The sequence below is a fragment of the Manis javanica genome, chromosome 7 (assembly GCF_040802235.1).
Source record: "Manis javanica isolate MJ-LG chromosome 7, MJ_LKY, whole genome shotgun sequence".
In the NCBI taxonomy this organism is placed as follows: domain Eukaryota; kingdom Metazoa; phylum Chordata; class Mammalia; order Pholidota; family Manidae; genus Manis; species Manis javanica.
In genome coordinates, this window is record NC_133162.1 from 57100811 (window position 1) to 57123375 (window position 22565).

General features: G+C 36.9%; 1 protein-coding gene across 5 annotated transcripts in view; it reads right to left on the reverse strand.

The window, feature by feature from the left end:
- Positions 1-19929, reverse strand: part of UBE2D1 (ubiquitin conjugating enzyme E2 D1) — a 29983-nt gene extending 10054 nt beyond the window's left edge. For 2 of the 5 annotated variants that reach the window (XM_037003001.2, XM_037002999.2), the window contains exon 1: positions 19673-19929. Coding sequence is in view for 1 of the 5 variants with exons in the window: in XM_037002999.2 (XP_036858894.1) it covers positions 19673-19696 (24 nt within the window). In the remaining 4 variants the exon portion in view is untranslated. The other 3 variants (XM_073241029.1, XM_073241028.1, XM_073241030.1) reach the window with 3 other exon arrangements.
- Between the last annotated feature and the right edge of the window lie 2636 nt (positions 19930-22565).

The following is a 22565-nucleotide window of genomic DNA, read 5'->3' on the forward strand; positions in this document are numbered from 1 at the left end:
AGTTACCATGGGGGAGGGATTGAGGAGGATGGGTGAAGGGGGATAAAGGGGCATAAAAATTCTCAAGTGTAATGTAAGATGGTCATGCAGATAGTACAGATGACAAATATAGTCAATAATTCTGTAACATCTTTCTGTGTTGACAGACACAACTGTACTAGAGGGGGTAAGGACTTAATAATATGGTTAACTGCTGAACTACTGTGTTGTACATTTGAAATCAATATAAGATTGTATATCAATGATACTTCAATAAGAAATAAACTTAAAAAAAATCATCGCATCTATCTGGTATTTAAAACTGTGGGAATGATGTAGACATTTTTATGGGAACACATGTAAACAAATACTGCATTTCATGAAATCTAAAATAACACTGATATAAATCACACCCTTGTTTTATGTACCAATAATTAAGGAGACATGCTGCCAATTGATTCTAAGACTCCATTAACTATAAGATGCACTTAGATTCTAGAAATACTAAAATGAAAAAGATGTGCACCTTAGAATTATTTCAACACAGTAATTAATGCAATGAGTTCAGTGTTTTAAAAGACACAAATAAGGATGAGGCTGTGGTGGGGAAAGGCTTTCCTAAGAAAGTGATGCACAACTATATGTAAGAGAATGAGACTGGGTTACTAACTCCATACATAGAAGTAAACTTGAAATGGATCAAAGACCTGAATGTAAGTCATGAAACCATAAAACTCTTAGAAGAAAACATAGGCAAAGATCTCTTGAATAAACACAAGCAATTTTTTCCTGACACATATCCTTGGGCAAGGGAAACAAAATGAAAAATGAACAAGTGGGACTACACCAAACTAAAAAGCTTCTATACAGCAAAGGACACCATCAGCAGAACAAAAAGGCATCCTACAGTATGGGAGAACATACTTGTAAATGACTCACCTGATCAGGGGTTAACATACAAAATATATAAAGAACTCATACACCTCAACACCCAAAAAACAAATAACCCAATTAGAAAATGGACGGAGGACCTGAACAGATACTTCTCCTTAGAAGAAATACAAATGGCCAAGAGGCCTTGAAAAGATGCTCCACATTGCTAATCATTAGGGAAATGCAAATTAAAACCACAATGAGATATCACCTCACACCAGTTAGAATGGCCACTATCCAAAAGATAAGAAATAACAAATGCTGGCGAGGATGCAAAGGAAGAGGAACCCTTCTACACTGTTAGTGAGAATGTCAATTGGTACAACCACTGTGGAAAGAGTATGGAGTTTCCTCAAAAATCTAAAAATAGACCATTTGACCCAGTAATGACACTCTAGAAATTTACGTGGAGAAAACAAAATCCCTGATTTGAAAAGGCCTGTGCACCCCTATGTTCATCATAGCACTATTTACAATAGCCAAGATATGGAAGCAACCTAAGTGTCCATCAGTAGGATGAATGGATAAAGAAGATGTGAGATGTGGTATATATATATATATATATATATATATATATATATATATATAATGAAATATTATTCAGCCATAAAAAGAAAAGAAATGTTGCCATTTGCAACAACATGGATGGATCTAAAGGGTATTATGCTCAGTAAAATAAGCCATGCAGAGTAAGACAAGTACCATATGATTTCACTTATTTGTGGAATATAAAAACAAAGCAAAACAGAACAAAACAGCAGTAGATTCATAGACACTGAGACCTGACTAGTGGTAACCAAGGGGTGAGGGTTGAGATACGTGCAAGGGGCAAGGGGGAGGGGAGTATAAGGGCATAATAATTTGCAATCACAATATAAGTTGATCATGGGGACTTCTGAACCACTGTGATGTACATTTGAAACCAACGTAAGATTATATATTAATGACACTGTAAATAAAAAAAAGTGATACATGAGCTAAGTACCTGAGCCAAGTGCAAACTCACATCTACTTCTTTGAAGCCTTCCAGTCTTTTGCAATATACTGTGATACTCTTCATTTTTGGTTTTGTTGCTGTTTTTTTCACAGCTGATGTTATGCTTTTCTTCCTGACAAGAACTTAGCTAGCAGCTTCTTTGGTCCAGGTATAGTTAAGCAATAAAGAGGAAGATTTCAGTCTCTGACTTACAATGGTTAAAAAGCAAGGCCTTGAACTTCAGGTGGCATCACTCACTCGCCACATGATCTTGGGTAAAACATTTTTTCCTTTTCTAAACCTTAGTTTTCATTAATGCAAAGTGTCATTATTACTTTCAACCACAATATCAATGACAAACAAATGAAAAGATACATGTGACGTGCACAGCAGTCTCTGGCATACAGTAAGCGTTCAATAAATGTTAAGAGAATATGAAATTGATAACCACCCAATTCTCTAGATAATTTAAATGACTGGTGGAGGAGCAGTTCCAAGTCACAGCCTCATTTTAGAATGACTACACCTTCTTTAGTTTTCTAATCTGGGCTTTTTAAGAGATTGCTTCTGAGAACACTGAGCTTCCCAAGTAATAGTGTTAGGACTTCTTTGCCTTTAAGTAGAAAACTAGTTAATTAGAAAATGTTAATCTCCAATTGTGGTTTAAAAAACTGTTAATGATTTGTATATTTTACATAAATAATGTATATGTGAATAAATCACACACACATATAAATACCTGTGTATATGTAATATGTCCATATTATATACAGATAGGTAAATACATACAAACTGATTTTCTTTACTAAAAAAAATAACCACACCATATTATACTTCGAATAGCCTTTAATCATGTTCAAATTTCAAATGTCAGACTGTTCTTCAAATCCCTTTAATTATAGAAAAATAAAAGTTACCTTGTTCTTATATTTTTATGCCCTGACTATAGCACCCCTATTAGAAGTCAGAGCTAAGGAGAGGAAAACCTAACTACTGAACTTTTGTCTAGGCCAGGTGCTTAAGTTGTCTATTTAAAACTCAATTATAAGAAAGAGGTAGCTGATGGTTCATCAAACATTCCTAATAGTAACATTAATCACTACTTACTACTAATAAAGACACTAACACTTTAATGAGGAGATTTACACATCCTAGACTTCCTAAGAGGGTCTAAATTTCTAATGTTCTATTCCTTTGTTAAACTATGTATCTATAAATGTGACATTTGAAATTTGAACATGATTACAGGCTATTCCAAGTATAATATGGTGTAGTTTTTTTTTTTTTAGTAAAGAAAATTAATTTGTGTGTATTTACCTATCTATTTGTATATAATATGGACATATTACATATACACAGGTATTTATATATATGTGTGATTTATTCACATATACATTATCTCTGTAAAATATATACATGCAAATCATTAAGTTTTTTAATTTGTATATTGTTTGGAAATTTGTAACTGAAATGGTGCATACTTTACATAAGGCACAATATACCTTCCCCTCTCTTGCGACCAGAAATACATTAAATTTGAAAATTAAAAAAGAATTCTGAGACATGCTAAGGTGGTGAAAATATAAAACAAAAATTACAACCAAACCAACCAAAACCCCACCCTTTTTTTTCTTAGCCTACTTAGCAGCCAGTGTACTTTTAGATAAGAAATCAAGGACTGCCTATACTTGTTAAATTCTGCCTTTGATTTAGTTCACTTCAAGGTTTCAGAAATCACTTCTTATCTGACTTAGGCTTTCTCTAATATTAGTGGCATTCTTATTTACCTACTTCTAGCATCATAGCCACATATGGAGTATAAATATAATGCAGTGATTCTTATGTATTCCAAAAGGAAATGCTAAGATTAGTAAACTCTTCCTTTGATCCTCTCTCCACTCTCTGTAGAAATTAACACTAATTATACAAATTGCTCAGATCCATAGGATTCTCAAAAGAGCCAAGACTTAACTCCACATTTCTCACTGCTAATGGAAGCTCATCTAGAGTACAATGAATGACCCTGACACTCATTTCTGAAACACTTCTTCCTACTCCACCACTACCCTGACACCTAGGATACACCCTATTGGCAGCCTCCCAATAACTGTTTCACCAGCCCATCAGCTCTCTTGCTTAGGCCTCTTCATGGCCATGCGTTTATCCCATGCAGAAAAGTTAAAGATCTGCGCAATGGATGGGGTGAGGACTTGGTAATATGGGTGAATGCTGACCCACTGCGTTGTATATTTGAAACCATCATAAGATTGTATATCAATGATACTTTAATTTTTAAAAAAAGTTAAAAGTTCTCCAAAAGACCAACATTTGAAATCCTTCCCTTTTACTGAAGTATTGTGTTTGTATGTGTGTTACAAAAGCAAAACAGTGCTTTACAGGGATAAAACAGAGAGCAATGTATAAATAGTCAAATACCCACAAGACCATTACCCAAACCTAAGCTTTGTCAATTTACTAGAATACTTATATCCACAGCTTTGATGGAAATAAGCATGTCACTCACTGTGGGATGCAGTATGAGTTGAAATACAACCTTCTGGAGAGCAATTTGGTAATAATTGCTAAAGTGGAAAATACATATGGTCTCTAACCCAGTAATCTCACCTCACAGTATAAATGTCCAAAGAGCCAAAGATACATATGCATCTTTAACATATAAAGTGAGGCATTTTGCATAGTTATGAAAAACTGAGAATAACCTAAAGGTTCATCAACAACCAAATGCTTTCATGACACAGCTATATTATAAAATAATGTGCAACTGTTAAAAAGAATGAGGTAGGTATATATATATATATATATATATATATATTGACACTAAAGGATGTTGTGTGAATATAATATAGTTTTTTGAGTGAAAAATACAAAGTGCAGAAGAGCATGCTTATTAAATCCCATAATACATATACATGGTATACATGAATACAGAATACATAAAAGAATACACACCAAACTATTAACAGTAGTATCTCTAGGTATAAGTTGTCACTTTTTATTAATGTCTTCTATATTGTTTCAATTTTTTCACAATACTTTTGTAACTTTCTAAAGAAAAAAATGATATAAATTCAGGTTGGAATACATTTTAAAAGAGATGAAATGATACTGCTTTTTTTTCCCCACTACATATATTATAAGCACCTTTCTCTTTTCTTTATATATATATATATATATATATATATATATATATATATACACACACACACTAAAGAGACACAACAACTAAATCCAGTGTGGACTACCAGACTGGATCCCTGAACAATAAACAGACAGTGGAAAAATAGGTAACATCTGAACTGATCTGTAGTTTATAGTATTGTACCAATGTTACTTTCCTCATTTTCATAACATGGTTACGTAAACTATAAATAATAGGGGAAAGTAGGTGAAGGATATATGTGAACTTTCTGTAGCAATTTTGCAACTTTTTTGTAAGACTAAAATTATTTTTAAAATAAAAAATAATGTAAAACTTTTCATATATTAATCCACTTAATTCACTGTTTTCTTTCCCAAGCTTGCTTTTTTTCCTGTATTCCCTATATCTAGTAAGGGAACATTAGCCTCCAAGTCACCAGGCTCAAAACCTCAGCGCTGTTTTGACTCCTCTTTCTCTCATCCTTCATATATAGCCAAATTTCGCCTATTCTCCTCAACAGTGGCCATCTTCTCAACAGCCACTTCAAGCCACTGGTTTTGGAGTCAGACCTGGATCTAATCTGGCCTTGCTACTGACCCTTAGAAGCTGTATGACTACTATTTACTTTGAGTCTCAAGGGTCTCATTTGGGGACATCACTGATAACCTTGAAGAACTACAGAGAATTAAATGAAAACACGTAAGTGGAGTATCTAACTTAATACCTGGCATGTATAATGGACCTTAATAAAAATGTATCCCCTCCCTTTCCTCTTCTACCAGAACATTTTTCCTAAAACCAGGACTTTTAATGCATTTATTCATGCATTCCTCCACAATACTTACCACAATGCCTTATCATATAAGGTGCTTGATACTCTGAGTTAAGCAGTAAAATTTAAGGAATAACATGATCAGCAAGACATAGACAGCACAAATTTCAGTCTTTTAGAAATACAAATGATTAGGTTTGGCAGCAGATTCAGAATCAACTATTCCCCCTACATAGATATGCAGATTGCATATAATAAAAATAATTATCATAAAAATAGCTTTTAAAAGAGAATAGTGCAGGTCCTTTAAAAATACTGTGGTGGCCTTTTAAGTAACATATAACACCACCTAAAAATTAATCTCAAAAGAACATCCATCATTAAGGTGTTAAAAACATATGCCACTGCTACAACTATTTTTGAGTTTACAGAATGTATGATATTCTAGCAAAATGTCCACGCATAATTGTTAGAAATTTTTGTTTTGGTTTTGATGGTTTAGAAGATTTCAAACACTCAACATTTCATCCTCATTGTTTATTTAGGATGCTGCTGACCTACTTTTAGGATATAGCTTTTGGTTGCTTTTCCATGAGAGTTAGGGGTTTGTGCTAAACTGACCCAGTCTCAAACTAAATCGTCCTCCAACCACTGGCAATCCTTGGGGACAGAGCTGTTCATGGAGAAAGCTGCAGTTTGTGGCACAGTTAGAGTTGGTTTTTATGTTTTTGTTCCATGCTCAATTTAATCAGCTGGACTAATTATAGCATGAATTTAGTAAGTACTTCCACATCCCTCATAACAGGGATTAATCCTGACCCAGTTTTTATAGTCTTGTCCCAACTCTACCCTTCCAACATTTCAAAGATTTAATAGTGTCAGATTATGATACTAATGAATTTCTCACAAGCTACACATTTGTTGATGGTTAAACGGGGGCATGAAATTCAAAAAAAACAACTTCCTAAAATGTAATTTAAAAGGTAGAGGAAAGAGGTCTCCTGTAATCTTAGAAGCATAAACTTTTGTTGTATATCCAAGAAAATACATGTAAGAGTAGCTATAAGCCTCAAGAGTCACCTTCTGAATGTATTCACTAAAATTTAGAACACTCTGCAGAGTCCTAAAAAGTTTCTCCTACGAAGTGTGATAGAGTAAAGAACTGGTATAAAATACCTCGACTCACACAAACTACCTTCTAAGTCTAAAATAAACAGAAATATGAAACATTTAAAAGTGAGGTGATAAGGTCTGGTAAATTCTGAAAAGCCACAAGGGCTCAAAGAGCCCTTTAAACTTGTGGCACACCACAACAGTGCACTTAAAAATACATAGCCCTACAACACAGAGATGCCAAGTAGTGATTATATAGCATCTTACTACACTGATGGACAGTGACTGTAATGGGGTATGTGTGGGGGATGTGACGATGAAGGAAGTCTAGTAAACAATGTTGCTCATCTAATTGTAGATTAATAATACCAAAAAAAAAAAAAGCACAACTGATGAGATGTAATTAAAAAACATTAAAAAAATACATAGCCCTTATTTGCTAAGAGATGGACTGCTGGAACATGGAAAAAGTTAATTGTTTTTTTTTTTTTTGCCAGTTATTACAAGTAGCATTCTACCAGAAACCAATATAATATGTATCAACTCTATTTCAATTTTAAAAAAAAACAAATGGGGGAAAAACAAAATTTGTGCATTTGGGGGGAAAGAAACAAAAAAGCAGCATTCAGAGCTGCTGCATTTTGCCATGCAGGCCATGCGCCAACTCCAAGGGGTGCCTTTCACATACTCTTCAATGTCAGTAGTGCCTCCCCACTCACTGGGGGCTCTGCAAAGCTTCATTACAGGAAGTTGTACATAAAAGAAATGGACAACATATCCTCTAAACCCATCTTAGGATATTATCACTGTTTTGGATAAAACAGAATACTTTTCATATAGAACCGAAAGTGATAGTGTTTGACATCTGAGTGGAACTATGAGCACTTATTTTAACTTTATTTCATCAATGTTTTGAAAATGGAAATAAAAGAACGGCAAGCTTCGAATTCAAAAATTAAAAGTGAAGACAAGGACATTTAGCAGAGAGAAAAGGAAAATATTTTTCAGTAGATGGTGCTAGGTATCCATATGGAAAAAAAAAAGAACCTTGACCTCCCCAACCTCAAACTATACACAAAAATCAATTCCAAGTAGATTGTACATTTAAATATGAAAGGTAAAATAATAACACTTTTAAAAGAAAACATAAAAGGTCTTCATGACCTGGGAGAGGCTGATATTTTTAAAGTAGGACACAAAGAGCACTAACTATAAGAGAGAAAGTGGAAAATGTGTACTTGATTAAAAATCAAGAACATCTATTCATCAAAAGACACACTGAAAGTGTGAAAAGCCAAGCCATCAAATAGGAAAAAATATTTGCAATAAATATATCTTACAAAACACTCACATTCAGAGTATGTAAAAATCATTCCTATGGATCAGTTTTTTAAAAGGCAGATTTGAAAAAGCACTTACAAAAGAGGTTATCTAAATGGCCAATATACACAAGTGAAGGGGCACAGCTTCAACAGTTATCAAGGAAATGCAAATTAAAACCAAAACGCTATGCCACTACAAATGGGCAGAATGGTTAAAATGAAAAAGCCAGACAAAAGTACAAGTGTTGCCAAAGATGTGAAGCAACTAGTCCGCTCATATGCTGTTGGTGGAAGAAGTGTGCCAGCAGCCACTGAAGGTTGAATATACTCAAAGAAATACTCAATGAGCCAGCAATTCTACTGCTTAGGTTTATACCTAACAGAAATACATAGAAATCATAATATAATGCAAAACAAGGCTATCAGAGAATGAAATTAGTTATAAATCCACATATGAAAGCAACTCATTATAGTAAGCCAACTATGTGTGTATCCATACATACACACATGTAGTGTGTGTGTGCATATTGTATCTTTCAATTTCATTCAGTGACTTTAAATCTAGAACTGAAATACATAGTTAATCCAATTTCCTTCTTCAAGACAAAGTAAGCTTAAAGCAAATCTATTATTTAAACACAGATCAAGCAATAAATATCAAACTGGTGAAAATATGCCCCAGATAAAAGTAGTCTGTGTCAATGAAGTGATTTTCTATTCCAATGTGATTAATGCTCAAAAAAACTAATAGGGTATCTAAATTTAAAAATAAAAGTATATGATATGATAATGAAAGGCTGATTTCAAGATTTTATCATATATTATGACTGGAACTAAAAGCACTATGAATTCATAAAAATATATATACTTAATAGATTTATATAGCCTTACATGGCTAAGCACCTCTATTCTAGTTCAGATTTCTGTAACCAGCTAGACACAAAGAAAAGTACTGAGAGGTCTGAAACTGAATTTTAAATTGGCACAGATGGCATGTTTATAACACCCCCACAATATGCTGAGTGTTCTCCATAAAATCAACCTAGACACAGTCCCTGCCTCTAGGGGACTTAAAATCTAAAAGTAGATGAGGCAGTCTAATTCAAAGAAAGTAAACAAATAAAAGGAAACAAAGAAGGGAATGTAAAAGAAAAGAGGCCTGCATTAATCTCTCAGCTCCCAGAAGGGTAACAGTCCAATCTGAACAGTAGAGAATGAACACTAACAAGTCAGAACAGCCTTATTTACCATCAGACTTAATATGACACAATGTAGTAAATATTCTCTAAAAAATTATGCTGACCAGACTGAAAATGCTTTGTTGTTCTCTGGCTTCAACATTCACAAGGTCTAAATCTCAATAACAGATAGAATATATACCCAACTGGGTGTGTGTAAAGGACATTAAACAGCCCGTGCTGATTTACAGTCCAAAATCTAAATTACTGAATCCAAAGCATATGAAAGCATTATTTCAAATGTCCTGGCTCAACAGGCAATTAATTAAAGTGACACAACCATCTTTATCTCAAAAATCCTAAAACAGGACAGTGATTCTTACTGGACTGCATTTTTTATGTTGTCTCTAAAGGAATACATGAGCTATATTTGACTTGTCTGTAAATAAACATTTCATGGGCTTACAGTTCAGACTATGATTTCCTTATCTGGTTGACTAGAGCTATTTCAATAGAGATATGTCAAATAATTGTCAAAAATGTCTCCGAATACAGACCTCTTTTAGCCCTTAAATTAAAGAACATCTTTATTTTAAACCATGTAGATTCTTCCTGGAAGACTTTAAAACGCTGACGACATCCAATTAATTAATTTTCAGGAACCAAACTCACTTCAACAAACTGGTCCCGGCAGCTTCACTGTCTCTTTGGATCAGGTATCTCTGGCAAAGGCTGTTCATTAAAAAAAATAATAATAATGCAGCCAAATTCCACACAAAAGGGAGAAAATGAAGAAAGCAGTTACACTACTGACTTTGCCACATCAAAGTAGTATTTACTGAATCTGAACTATAAAGAGCACAATTCAGAATAAACATCTGAGGTCAGGATTAGGGACATTATCTACTTAACGCTTCAGGTTTACAACCACTTAGCAACAGTACTCTCTACAGCAGGTGTAATGACTTTCAATTTCCCAAAATGCCGCCTTGCCTCTAGTTTAAAACACGGCTACCTTTGAAAATAAGACCCTTCCATGTCCCACCCTGCCCTCCTATCCCCACACATTAATTAGTACCAAGCTGTTCAGATTTCCTTCAGTCCAGATTCCGCCCACTGAAAGGCTCCCAGAAGTAGGCTCATCCTACACAAAAACTGTCCAAAGGGCATAAGAGTCTAAGAAGAGCCAGAGGAAAGACATTTCAGGATAAGAAGCACCAGGTTCAAACCAGGGAGGCACTACTGAAGTATCTGGGAACAGACTGGGTAATAGGAGGAGGGATCTAAAAAGGCTGCCTATACCACTTTTAACCCCTACTTGAAGGGCCAAGAAAGGGTAGGAATGGGTAGGTGGAAACAACTCAAAAAGGCCACCCTATATATTTTTTTCACACACCCCTTTCCAAATGTCCTCTGCCACCATCCTGACTCAAACCCTCCTTGGATCTCACTTCAACAAGGGCAGAATATTTCTCAACTGACCTGCTGTCCACCAATTTCTCTAACAACACAGTGGTCAAAATGATCTTCTTAAAGCACCACATCCAACCCTGTCAGTGGTTTTCATTAGCCTTAATATAAGATTTATAAATCCTTAAGAGGGCTTACCAGACCTGCCAGGACTGACTCCTCTCTAGCCTCACATCTGCAACCACTTTCCCTCAGTGCTCTCTGCACCTGTCATAATGACTTTCAATTCCCCAAAATGTTATCTAGCCTCTAGTTTCAAACGTGTTTCCTTTAAGATAAGACTCTTAATCACCCCACCCCCAAACACACACTCTCACCTCCTTCACTCTGCCTACTTTTACATTCATGCTTCATTCTAAACATCATTTCCTTAAGGAGGTCTTCCTTGAACCCTTCAAAAGGTCCCTGATATATTCCCAGAGTACTCTATAGTTCCGTTTCCTTTTCAAATTTATGACAAATGGTAAAGCCTTTTATTCTATGAGGGCAAGAATACATACCTAACACTATGATTAAGAATGCTACTCCATTACTCAAAATCTGTCAGTGGCTCCCCAAAACTTCTGCATTAAGTACACAATATGAACTTTGATGGTCTACTAGTCCCTCAATGCTTCCCAAAAGCAGGATTGTTTGTTCCTTCCCAAATAAGCCTTGTGATTTCTAGTGCTTTCATTGCTTTAGCTTCCTCTACAAACCTGGTTTCCCTGTCTTTAAAAATGCTACCTATTCTTCCAGACCTAAATGCAATTCCATCTTCTACACAGAATTTTTTCTTATTTTCCCCAAATAAATTTGGCCTCTCCCACCTCTGACTCTATTCTTCCTGCTCAAACAGGCTGTATCTTCCTCATAGTACTGTCTTAAGTTGGCCTCGTCGTTATGGTACTTTTCTTACCCTTATTAGTTTTAAAGTTCTCAGATATTGCTGGTTATACCTTACTTTTCTAAAATCTCCTTACTGGCATTTTGTATATATGCCCTCTATACAGAAGGTGCTCCACAAATGCATTAGCTTGAATATAAAAAACTTACATGTAAGGCAGCTGTATACGGCAGTTGTCTAAATATGTGGATAAAACAATCTTTAAAGTTCTAAAGACACCTGTAAAACAGATGGAAGCTAAATGGAATTAGAAAAACATGTTACCAGTACAAAAAGTGGTACAGAAATATATCTTTTTGCATCACAAAGGACTGCTCTTTAATCAAAGAGTAATACATCTTTAGAGACTCATTAATTTTATAGTATACATTAAGATGCCAAGATTTATTTCAATTCTGACATCTCAAAGTAAACAGAACTTTAGCTTAAGTTTCATACAGCAACAGAGCACAGTGCCACTGCTCAATATTTATTTTTGTTATCTTTTTTGCTGTTTGCTGAATTAAAAAAAAAAACAGAAAATAACATTATTTTATGTGTACTTAAAATGACCAATCAGAAAGGACCATAGAAATGATCTAGTTCAATGCATTACATTTCTAGATGAAGAAAATAAAGACTGAATGTTTTGGACAAAGCCAAGGTCACAAAGCTAAAGCCAGAACAAAGGCTCAGACCATCTGACTTCCACTTCAGCACTCTTCCCACCCCAAAACAATGCTCACTGCAAACTGTAATAACTAGAGCACATTATTCTCTCTCAACATTGGAGCCAGCAATGCTTCACTACTGAATTAAGGCCATTTACACATTTCAGCCATGTTTAAGAGAAACAAAAAGTCTGATGAGTGAAGGAATGAAAAGGAATTCTTTTTATCTTTTTCAGGAGCTTTTATCTTGTAAAAGGTTGGAAATGAACACTACTTCATAAGCTTTAAAGACATTCCAAGAGGCAAGAAAAATGTGACAGGAAATTACACCCAAGTTTTCAAAATATGTAATAGAATTTTGACACATAATGGAACATGCAACGTTGAGTATTTTGAATGCTGTATTATCAAAAGGTATTGTTTACTTCATTGTAACCAATAAAGATGGTGCTTCAGGGAAAAAGAAAGATAATGAAAGAAAGCTAGCAGCTTCCTTCTTAAAACCTACTTTTAAACACAGACATACCAACAATATTTACCAAATATTTGTTATTATCATTTCTTACAGCTCTATCCCTAATAACTGGCATACAGTAGGCACTTAATAAGTATTTGTTTAGTAAGTTAACTTCTTAATATCACCGAATACTATTCTTGAATGCTGTGGTTATACATCAGTGGCTATAAAATGCTACTACTTGCATTAGAAAAACAATGAACACTGACAGTTTGTATCAAAAATAAATGTTTCCAAGGCTAGAACATTTTACACTGTGTATCTATATGTGTGTTTGTGTGTATATATGTTAATTTGTTACCTCTAAATACACATATATATGTATGAGTATATGGCATATAATTTTGACAATATTGATTTTACCTAGGGATCTTATTATACTATGGAACAGTGATTTTCAAACTTTCCTTATAGTAATTCATATTAAGAAAAACTTAATCACAACCTAGTACACACACACACAGACACATATATATATAACTAAAGTTTCATGAACCAATAGCACCCTTACTATACCCAAAGCACTAATTTGTTCTATTTTTAAAATGCTGTTTGTGATCCACTAAACAAATTTTTCACCCCTGTTCTGGAAGCTCATGTAAGTGCAAAAAGACACTGGATAGGTGTAAACCTTAGTCTGGCATTCATTCCTTAGAAATAACCTTGGTTCTATAGACACCAGCCAAAAACTGGCAAAATGATGTCTGGAAATGATTAAACACTATTTACTCAAAAGCTATATTGAGTACCAGAAAGAAGTTATTATTGTGTAAGTAAAAAATACAGACCATATTTTGGACCATAAAACAAGTCTCAAGATTTTTAAAGGAGTCAAATAACATGGAATTCAATTAGAAACTAGTAATAGAAAGCTGTCAGTAAAAATATCAAGTATTTGGGAAAACAGCATGTTTCTAAATAATTCAAGGGTCGAAGAAGAAATCAAAAAGGAAATTAGAAAATATTTTTAACTAAGTGAAAATGAAAATACAACACATCAAAATCTGGGGGAAGCAAAAACATAGGCCACAGTTTTAATGCTTCAGAGAAATATAAAGTCCAGGCCATCAGGTCTGCTTGGCTACCTCTAGAGCAATACAAACTCTGCTCACATAAGGAGGGGTGGCCACTTGGAGTGAGGACCATCAGATTAGTTTTATTACCTAGAATATCAGGTGAAGGAACCAACCCCCTACCCCTACATTACCCCTGTTGGAAAGGCTTTCCTAAATCTGAAAAGAAACCAGGAATCTAAGAAGCAATATGGTATCACTGAAAAGCAAAAAACGTAACATGAATACACAATGGGGAACCAACCAGAAAAGGTAAGACAGGAAGTTGCAGAACAGGGTGGTCATCTGATGGGCAGCACTACACTGTATGCTTCAGGATGGCAGCTTCCTCCCTGTACTAAGGACAACTCCTGGAACATAGTAGCCTCTTACTACTGTCTATTGTTATGTAACTGAACCTTCACAGATTCATCCCAGAACCAAATTAAATGCAGAAAAACCTCAGCTTCTCAGAGGCCATCTAGACCAAGACAGGCCAGAAACAGAACCTGTTATACCTCTCAACAGATTTCTGAGGTGGCCGGAGGAATCCTCCAATCCCCAAACCCTGCAACTCTGCACTGTTATATTTCCTATCTTTTATTCCAGCATCACAGAGTTCAGCGGAGAGAGGACAAGTATCTCAGTACCTGCTTTTAATAAGATGTAATATCCACAAAAGAGGGATGGGAGAGCTAATTAATACATTGTAGACAATGATTAACTCAGTTAGATGAAAAGTATTAGGCTTAACAGAGAAGGCAAATAGTGAATCTGTGGCATCTTACTACACTGATGGACAGTGCCTGCACTGGGGTATGGATGGAGACTTGATAATATGGGTAAATGTAGTAACCACATTGTTTTTTCATGTGAAACCTTCATAAGAGTGTATATCAATAATACCTTAATAAAAATTAAAAAAAGAAAAAGAAAAGTATTAGACTTATATTTTGATTACTGACACTCATTAAATACATTTTCTATGTATTTCAGGGAACTAAAGCAAGGATTCTACTCTGCTTTACAGGATGCAATCCCACATCCTGCTAGGTTTGGTTTTTATAATATGTGCCTGGCTTCCTAAAATAGGTATGAACAGCCTCATTTAGATCTATGCTATTTATTTCCACAGAGAAAGGAACCTCAGAACTTTTAAACTATAATTGGTTATCACGTCTTTTTACACCTTTGTGGCAATGCAGAAAGAAAAATACTTGATACAAGGGGCAAAAGGAAGACTGAACTTAATTACAAAGATTTAAATACAGAAAAATCCACATGGTGGCTTTTTAGAAAAAGAACACTTTCTTCCTTTTATTTCAAGGCAAACTGTTTATCTCCAAGAACCATAAATATTGGGTTCCTCCTTTTAAGATTTTTTTTTTAATTACATACTTCTTTAGTGAAAAACCTTGAGTCTTAATCTTTTAATCTCAAAGTCTAACATACCTGTGCAGTCTGGACAGTTAACTACTATTGAAAGCTACTATAGGAGCTAATTCATTATGAACATTTGAGAACAGCATTCACAAGTGAAGACTCCACAATGAAATAATACTTCTGACAGAACATTTGTAAGTTACAATCAGTTTTTCTAAATCCTTTTGAAGGAAAAAAATTGCAAGTGGTGAAACAAAGTTATATTATTCATTTACTACATTAAACGATCCAGAGTACACACTTCAGAGCAGAGATTTACAGTGCATGATCAGCACAGTGAGGTTAGTGAAAATGATTAAATATACCAAGCTCTTAATTATAATACCACTTTACATTTGTATAGACCATCCCACTTTGCAAAGCATTTACGTCCATAATCATTTGATTCCATATGTACTTCAAAGAAGTACAATACATGTAAGATATGAGTCCATCTGGATAAGAGAACCTCTGTACTGAAATGGTTATTAACAGCATGGACTCTGGAACCAACTGGTTTGGAATGCTAGTACTGCCACTTTTTTTTTTTTTTACTACATAATGTGAATCCAAGTACCTAACTCAACAGATCTGTGCCTCCGTTTCATCATCTGTAAAAAAGGGATGACAATTGTTTCTACCTCTTGGGCCCACTAAAGATTAAGTCAATCTACATACAGAACTTAGAACAGTGTCTAGCTGTTCTATAGAGTAACCATTATATATTATACAGGCTGGTTGTAATTACCAAAAGCATCACTGTATAGATAGGGAAACAAGCGAGTAAGTAAAGGAGCCAGGAATAGAAACCAGGTCTTCTCCCACTTGATATTCCATCCACAAAAGGCTGGATTTTTGTTTTTGTTTTTAAGTATCCTAAGGTTTTCTAGATTGACATAAGCAGTTTCATGTGGAATTGCACAAATCAAAAAATTCAGCAGCTCAAAACATTTATAAAATTATATTTAAAAAAATATCTGACTATGACTATGGTTACTTTCCTTACCTGCTTTGGAAGTGGTAATTATTACTAATCAGCTATTAATGGTTACTAATAAAGACTAATGGATACTTAAAAAAAAATTATATTAAAAAAAATTACACCTGTAGACAACTAAAAAAAACACAACAAAAACAAAAATTATATTTTAATCTATGTTTATATATGCATCTTAAGTTAAATTGATTATTAAAAAAATATTCCATTTGGGGGCCAGAACTATACACTAAGCAGCAGTTAACTGTTACTAAATTTGCAAAACAAAACTCATTTCACTTTTCAAAAGATAGACCAAAAAAGCAACAAGCCTGTACCTCATTCTATAAGTAAATAAAAATGATGATAATGACTATATTCACATTTCCTTTCTTTCTCTTCCTGGTTTTCAAAACATTCAGTATTGTGATATAACATTCATAATTTTAAAAATGATTTCCAAAAAAAGTTTATAAAGGATTAAAAATAGCATTTATAGAAGAAACATTTAGAAATTAATTCTAGAAAATAACAGATGCCCAGCTGAAAAACTGTCCTCTATTTGCAGTCATGTTTTAGGTATCTTTCTTCAAAATTAGTTAAAGCTTTTTCCCTTGTGATTTAGGTGACTGTGATAACATCTTCTACTGTATCTAAAAATAGAGCATGGGTGTGTAAATTTATAAGCTGAAATGCAAAACTGCCACTGGATGTCTAAATTAGAGTATTAAATCATTTAGCATACTCTAATATAAAAATGTATTTTAAGCATTAACATCCACATGCTCCATATATACATATACAATTTTAATTCAGCCATGTTTGATCTTTTCATATGAAGTAAAGAAATGTGAAGTCATGAACAACATTCTCAAATATGCCAAATTCACTTCTTAAGAGATTATCTTGGACAAAGCACTCCTCCACTCCAGGCCACAGCTTCCTTCTTTGAATAGTTAAGAATAGACTAGAACATCAGTGGATCACAGCCTTCTTTCCAACCCAGCCCATTTGAGGGATTCAACATCTCTCCATTTACAGCGTAAGGACAGTCTGAAACTGCCGCACAGGAGATTCTGACACACTACCCTAGAAACTGTTCCCCAGCCTCTGCCCCCTCTTCCCACTTCACCTCTCCTGCAGAGCTCTCTGAGGTTCTCACAGCTCTAAAGTCTGCTACTTTAGGTACAGGAAAATCACAACCTAATGCCCTGGAAGGTATCTAACTGTTACTTTAATATACTTAAAAAGAAAGGCCAAAAAGATATGCATCTTCTCTTGCTAGAACATACAAGATTCGAATGAGAATGCGTATACTAATGATATCAAAGAGGGCTCTGGTACTGTTCACATGGCAAACAGCACACCTTACCTGGAACTGACTGGCTTCTAATCAAGGAGGTGGGTAAAGAAGGAAGAAAAGTAGAGACTCCAACAAAACAATATCCCCTCAAGTTTGAGGGAATGGGATTAATGGAAAGGAGATTTGTGCAAAACAACTTTTTTGATAACAGAAAAGGGAATCCAAAGATTGACACAGAGGATATTATGTGATACCCATTTCTTCTCTAAAATATCAGTTGTTACAGGTCTGGTATCAATTCTATGTAGCCAGTATTGTCTTAACCAGACAACTCTACTGTAAACTAATCATAACTAATGACTACTAAAATATGGTTTTTAAAAGTTACTGTATGTGTAAAGTTTTGTGAACATTTCTCACAACTAGGAAAGAAGGAAATGGAATTTTAAAACTTCCTTGGAAAATGTGTGTTGTTTAATTCAAATGTGAGCCAATATTACATCATCATTAATAAGTATACAAGGCATGGCAAAAATGCTGACTGGGGCTTCAAAAGTAGTTTTATCTATACAAAAGTGTAATTGCATTATCTTCAAATCAGAAAACATATTAATAAGTGCTGATTGTTAGGTATGTGTTTTATAGTGAGAGGAGCCTCAAATGGCACAGAAAAGTAACAGTATTCCACAGGTTTAGTATGTGAACCAAAAATAAAAATTGGCTGGGTCTGAAAGTTGCTGTCCTCTGTACCGGAAGATGTCACCAGGGGTGACAGATGAAACAATGTATACATCTCTATCACTGCTGTATTGATCCACGCCTGAAAAAGTTGATAAAAATTTTCAGCAGGCACTGATTTCCTATGAAATCATTTACAAAACATGCTGCCCATTTTTGGCCTAACTTGCTAAATGCACTCCCCATTTAAAAAACAAATTCTCAATGCTTCCCACATGAACTGTAGCTGTAAAACCTAAAACTTGTGTCAGTGAACAGACCAATAACCAAACAAGAAATAAAAGTGAACAGAAAGAAAATGCCCCAAACCCAATTTTGCAGATGTTCCCAATTGAAACGTAATAATAAATATATAAAACGTAATATAAACATAATAATAAATAATAAAAAATTGCAAGAGATGGCAATTTCTTACAGGTAGCTGGGATGCATATTTGCTGAAGAAATATACACATTTCTTCCTCATTCTATACCCATGTGTCAAAGCATCAAACAAATTAATTTGTGACAGTTTGTTGTGTCTCGAACTTTACATGTAAGTTTATCATGAGGGGAAAAAACCTGTTTGGCTTGACTCACCATGAATCACAGCCAGGAGGTCATCTTGTTGTGTATCAGCAGCTATGTTTTCGCTGCAGCTATGTGACCTCAAGTGGCAGCGGCACAAGCTCCAAAATAGAAGGAGCAGGAGGCTTCTCCGGGCTTCTCGGCCCCAAGAGGGCTTTTCCAGCCCGTTCCGACATGTGAGCCAAAGCCGGCCGCACAACAGAGAAAGAACAAACCCAGCGCTCTGAGAAAGGTTGCAGGCCCACCACACCTTCCTTGCCCTACCCGGGAGCCCGGGGAAGCAAGAACATAAAGAGGATGAGCTTGAGAAACAGCGTGGAGAAAACACAGCATGACAGGGGCCAAGAGCTGACCGGCGTAGGGTAAAATCCAGCTGTGACGGTGAAGCACAGGATTCGGAAAGGTCTGGAGACCGAGGAGGACCTCCGCCCGGGCTTCGGGCATCTCTGGCGCGAGCGCGCAGCGGGCCCCCTGCCCACAGCCCCTCCGGCCGCCCGGGACCTGCCCCTGCTCCCACCTCACCTGTGCGGTGCCCGCCGGCCCGGACCCCCTCCCCTCCCGTGCGCTCTCGGCGCGCCTCTCGGGACCACCGCCCGGGTCAGCGTGGGCAGGTTGCCGAAGCGAGCCGCGCCGCCCCGGGCCTGGCCCTGGCACTCACTTTCTGAATCCGCTTCAGCGCCATGGGTCAGGGAGGGCGGCGGGGACACCGGCCGGCGGGGGGCGGCTGCGGGCTCGGGGGCGTGCGGTGGTCGTGGGCTCGGCTCGCTGGCCGCTCGGCTGGCTCAGCCCGGTGGGTCCCCGGCTCCCCGCTCGCTGGCTGGCTCCCGGCGCCGGTTCGCACTCCGTGTGCGCCCGAGCGCTATGTGCGCGAGTGTGCGGGCGGGGACGCCGGCGAGACTCTTTGTTTCCGCTTTTGCTTCTGGGAAGGAGCCTGCGCGCTCCCGTCCGCCCCGCCCGCCTGGCACGCTGGGAAGTGTAGTTCCGCCGGGGGCGGGGCCGCTGACCCCCTGCGCGCGGCGGGGCTTGGAACTGCCGCGGGCTGCACTGGGCTCTGCGGTTTGATTTCGTTCAGGTCACTGATCCTGGAGTTCCCAGTCTGTGAAATGGCGATGACGCATTAGCTCGTAAAGCACTTAGAGGAATATCTAATATGTGCTACAGCTGCTCTTACGGTTATTACCTTTACATATTTCATTCTTATTCTCAAACACAGGAATTGCCTCCATTTCTCACCCACGCACAAGGTCAACCAATTGTGACTCCTAATTTACCTGCTTAGTTCCAGTTTGAAAGGCACCTCCTCTATCCAAAGCTAATCCCGTAGGGTCTGCTCTTGCTTTGAACAACTCCGAATTCTGAGCTTCAGCCGCAGTGTTGGCTCCTTCCCTTCGTTGACACTACCTGCTCAATAAATCTATTCACAACCCCCAGTCCCTCAGTTCTTAATGAACCTGTGTGTTCGTTAAAACTTGGCTTCTGCTTTTCAGCACAATCAATTTTCACCAAGGTCACACTTGACCTTCTTTCTAATTATCAAATCTAATTGGCTCCTTATTCTCCATGATGAAAACCGTTAGATTGCAGGCCACCCTTTTGCTTTTAAAAACACTCACCCCCTCATGGCTTCCGGAGCACCATGGTGGTTGGATCTTTTACTTCTCCGACTCTGTCTTCTCGGTCCTGGCTCCTCCTCTCAAGAGTTGGAGTGCGCCAGAATTCCAAGCCTTGATCTCTCACCATCAATACCTTCCTAGAAAATAGATCTCGTGCCTTGCCATGCCTCTGTACTAGGAGGCCGTCCAGCATGGGCTTTGTAGATTGATGCTATACTGGGAAAGAATCCCAGCTCTGACCGCTACCCACTGTGTGATAGTAACTAATCCCTTAAACTCTCTAAGTCTCAGTTTCCTTATTTGTCAACAGAGACAATCTCTAAATGTATTATGGTAAGAATTAGCTAGTATTAATATACATAACATGCCAAACACAGTACCTAATATGTTGAAAGTGCTCTATAAAAATTATTTACTTATTTGTTTTTATCTATATGATGATGACTTTAAAATCTCTCTTCCCAGCCTAAACTCTTCCCCCAGTTTCAGCCTTATATTTCTGAGGATATGTCCACCTTCTTTCCATGTGGTCAGAATGAAAGTCTTTTACTACAAGGTGAGGGTGGAGGAAAGCTTTCCCGGAAGCCAGAAACAATAGCTACAAAAGCATTTTACAAAGAGCAAGGAAGAAAATCCTGCTCATGAAATTTAAGAGAAAAGGTCCAAGGGAATAGGATAGTGGAAGAATGATAAAAATAATTAGTGGGATCTGAAACAATTTGGAAACCTCCTTGTGCCCCCACCCGTCCCCACACACAACCAAACCAAACCGAACCAAACCACAAGACAGCTCTGGAGCCTAGCTACTCTCTCACTTTCATTTTCCTAAAATCTGGCTTCTCCTGCACATTGGCCCACCTCTTTTTTACAGCTCCCGCTTAGCTTCTCCTATACATCACTTGAGCTTGCTCTGCCTTCCCTCCAGTTTTTGACAATCTTCCAGCAACTGCTTCTGCTGCTAAATAGCCAAGCATTTTGGTACTCCCTATTTTCATCTCTCTAAAATGAAGAATCTCATTGATGTACCTCATCTTTTCACTCTAGGCTATAAATTGTCAGCTAGTGAACAAAGTATTGATTGACTACCCTTGGGTTATGTGGCCACCACTGGTCTAGTCAGCTGTGGGAAGTTTGAAATACTTTTGAGCAAAGAAGCTTCTGAAACTCACTATCGAGGTCTTATTGTCCTGCAGAGAGGTATATTTGGGCTAACTTTATGCACCATTTTTGTGCTCTAGATAAGAGGACTCTACCCCCATACTGCTCTTCCTTTTTATAGGGCAAACATGACAATGCCCTTGTAAATAGGGGAGAAACAGTCTGGGCTTGGGCACCAGCTGATTTGGGGAATTGCATTCCCAAGCTGATAACATTTGGATGTCATGTCAGGAGTGAGGCCATGTTCGGCCACTGCCACCATGGAGAAGCCACTACCACTATTGGAGAAGCACAGGTAGTTCATTGCCAGGAAGTTAAGTGATTTGCCCAAGGTCTTACGGTTCATAAAGAGTAGAGCTGGTGTTGGAATGTGGACAGACTGGCTAGGCTACAGAGTTTGTTGTTTAAAAAATGATCTCATGCTTAAATAAAAGTTGAAAATATAGTATAAAATATCTTCTCCTGAGCAATAGTAGAGTAAGCTGCCAACATGCTACTCTACCACGCATGAATAGACCAGTATGTAATTTTAGTGAGAAAGGACATTGTCCTATATAACCATAATACATGTTGTCAGTATCAGGAAATTAATGTTGACGTAGAATACCATCTAATTCTCAGACCCTAAACAAATTTTGCCAATTGTTCCAAGAATGTCCTTTATAGCAAAAGGATCCAGATCAGAATCATGTGTTGCATTTAGTAGTCACATCTTCTAGCCTCCTTCAAGTTGGAATTATTCCTCAGTCTTCCCTTAACTTTACTGATCTTGACTCTTTT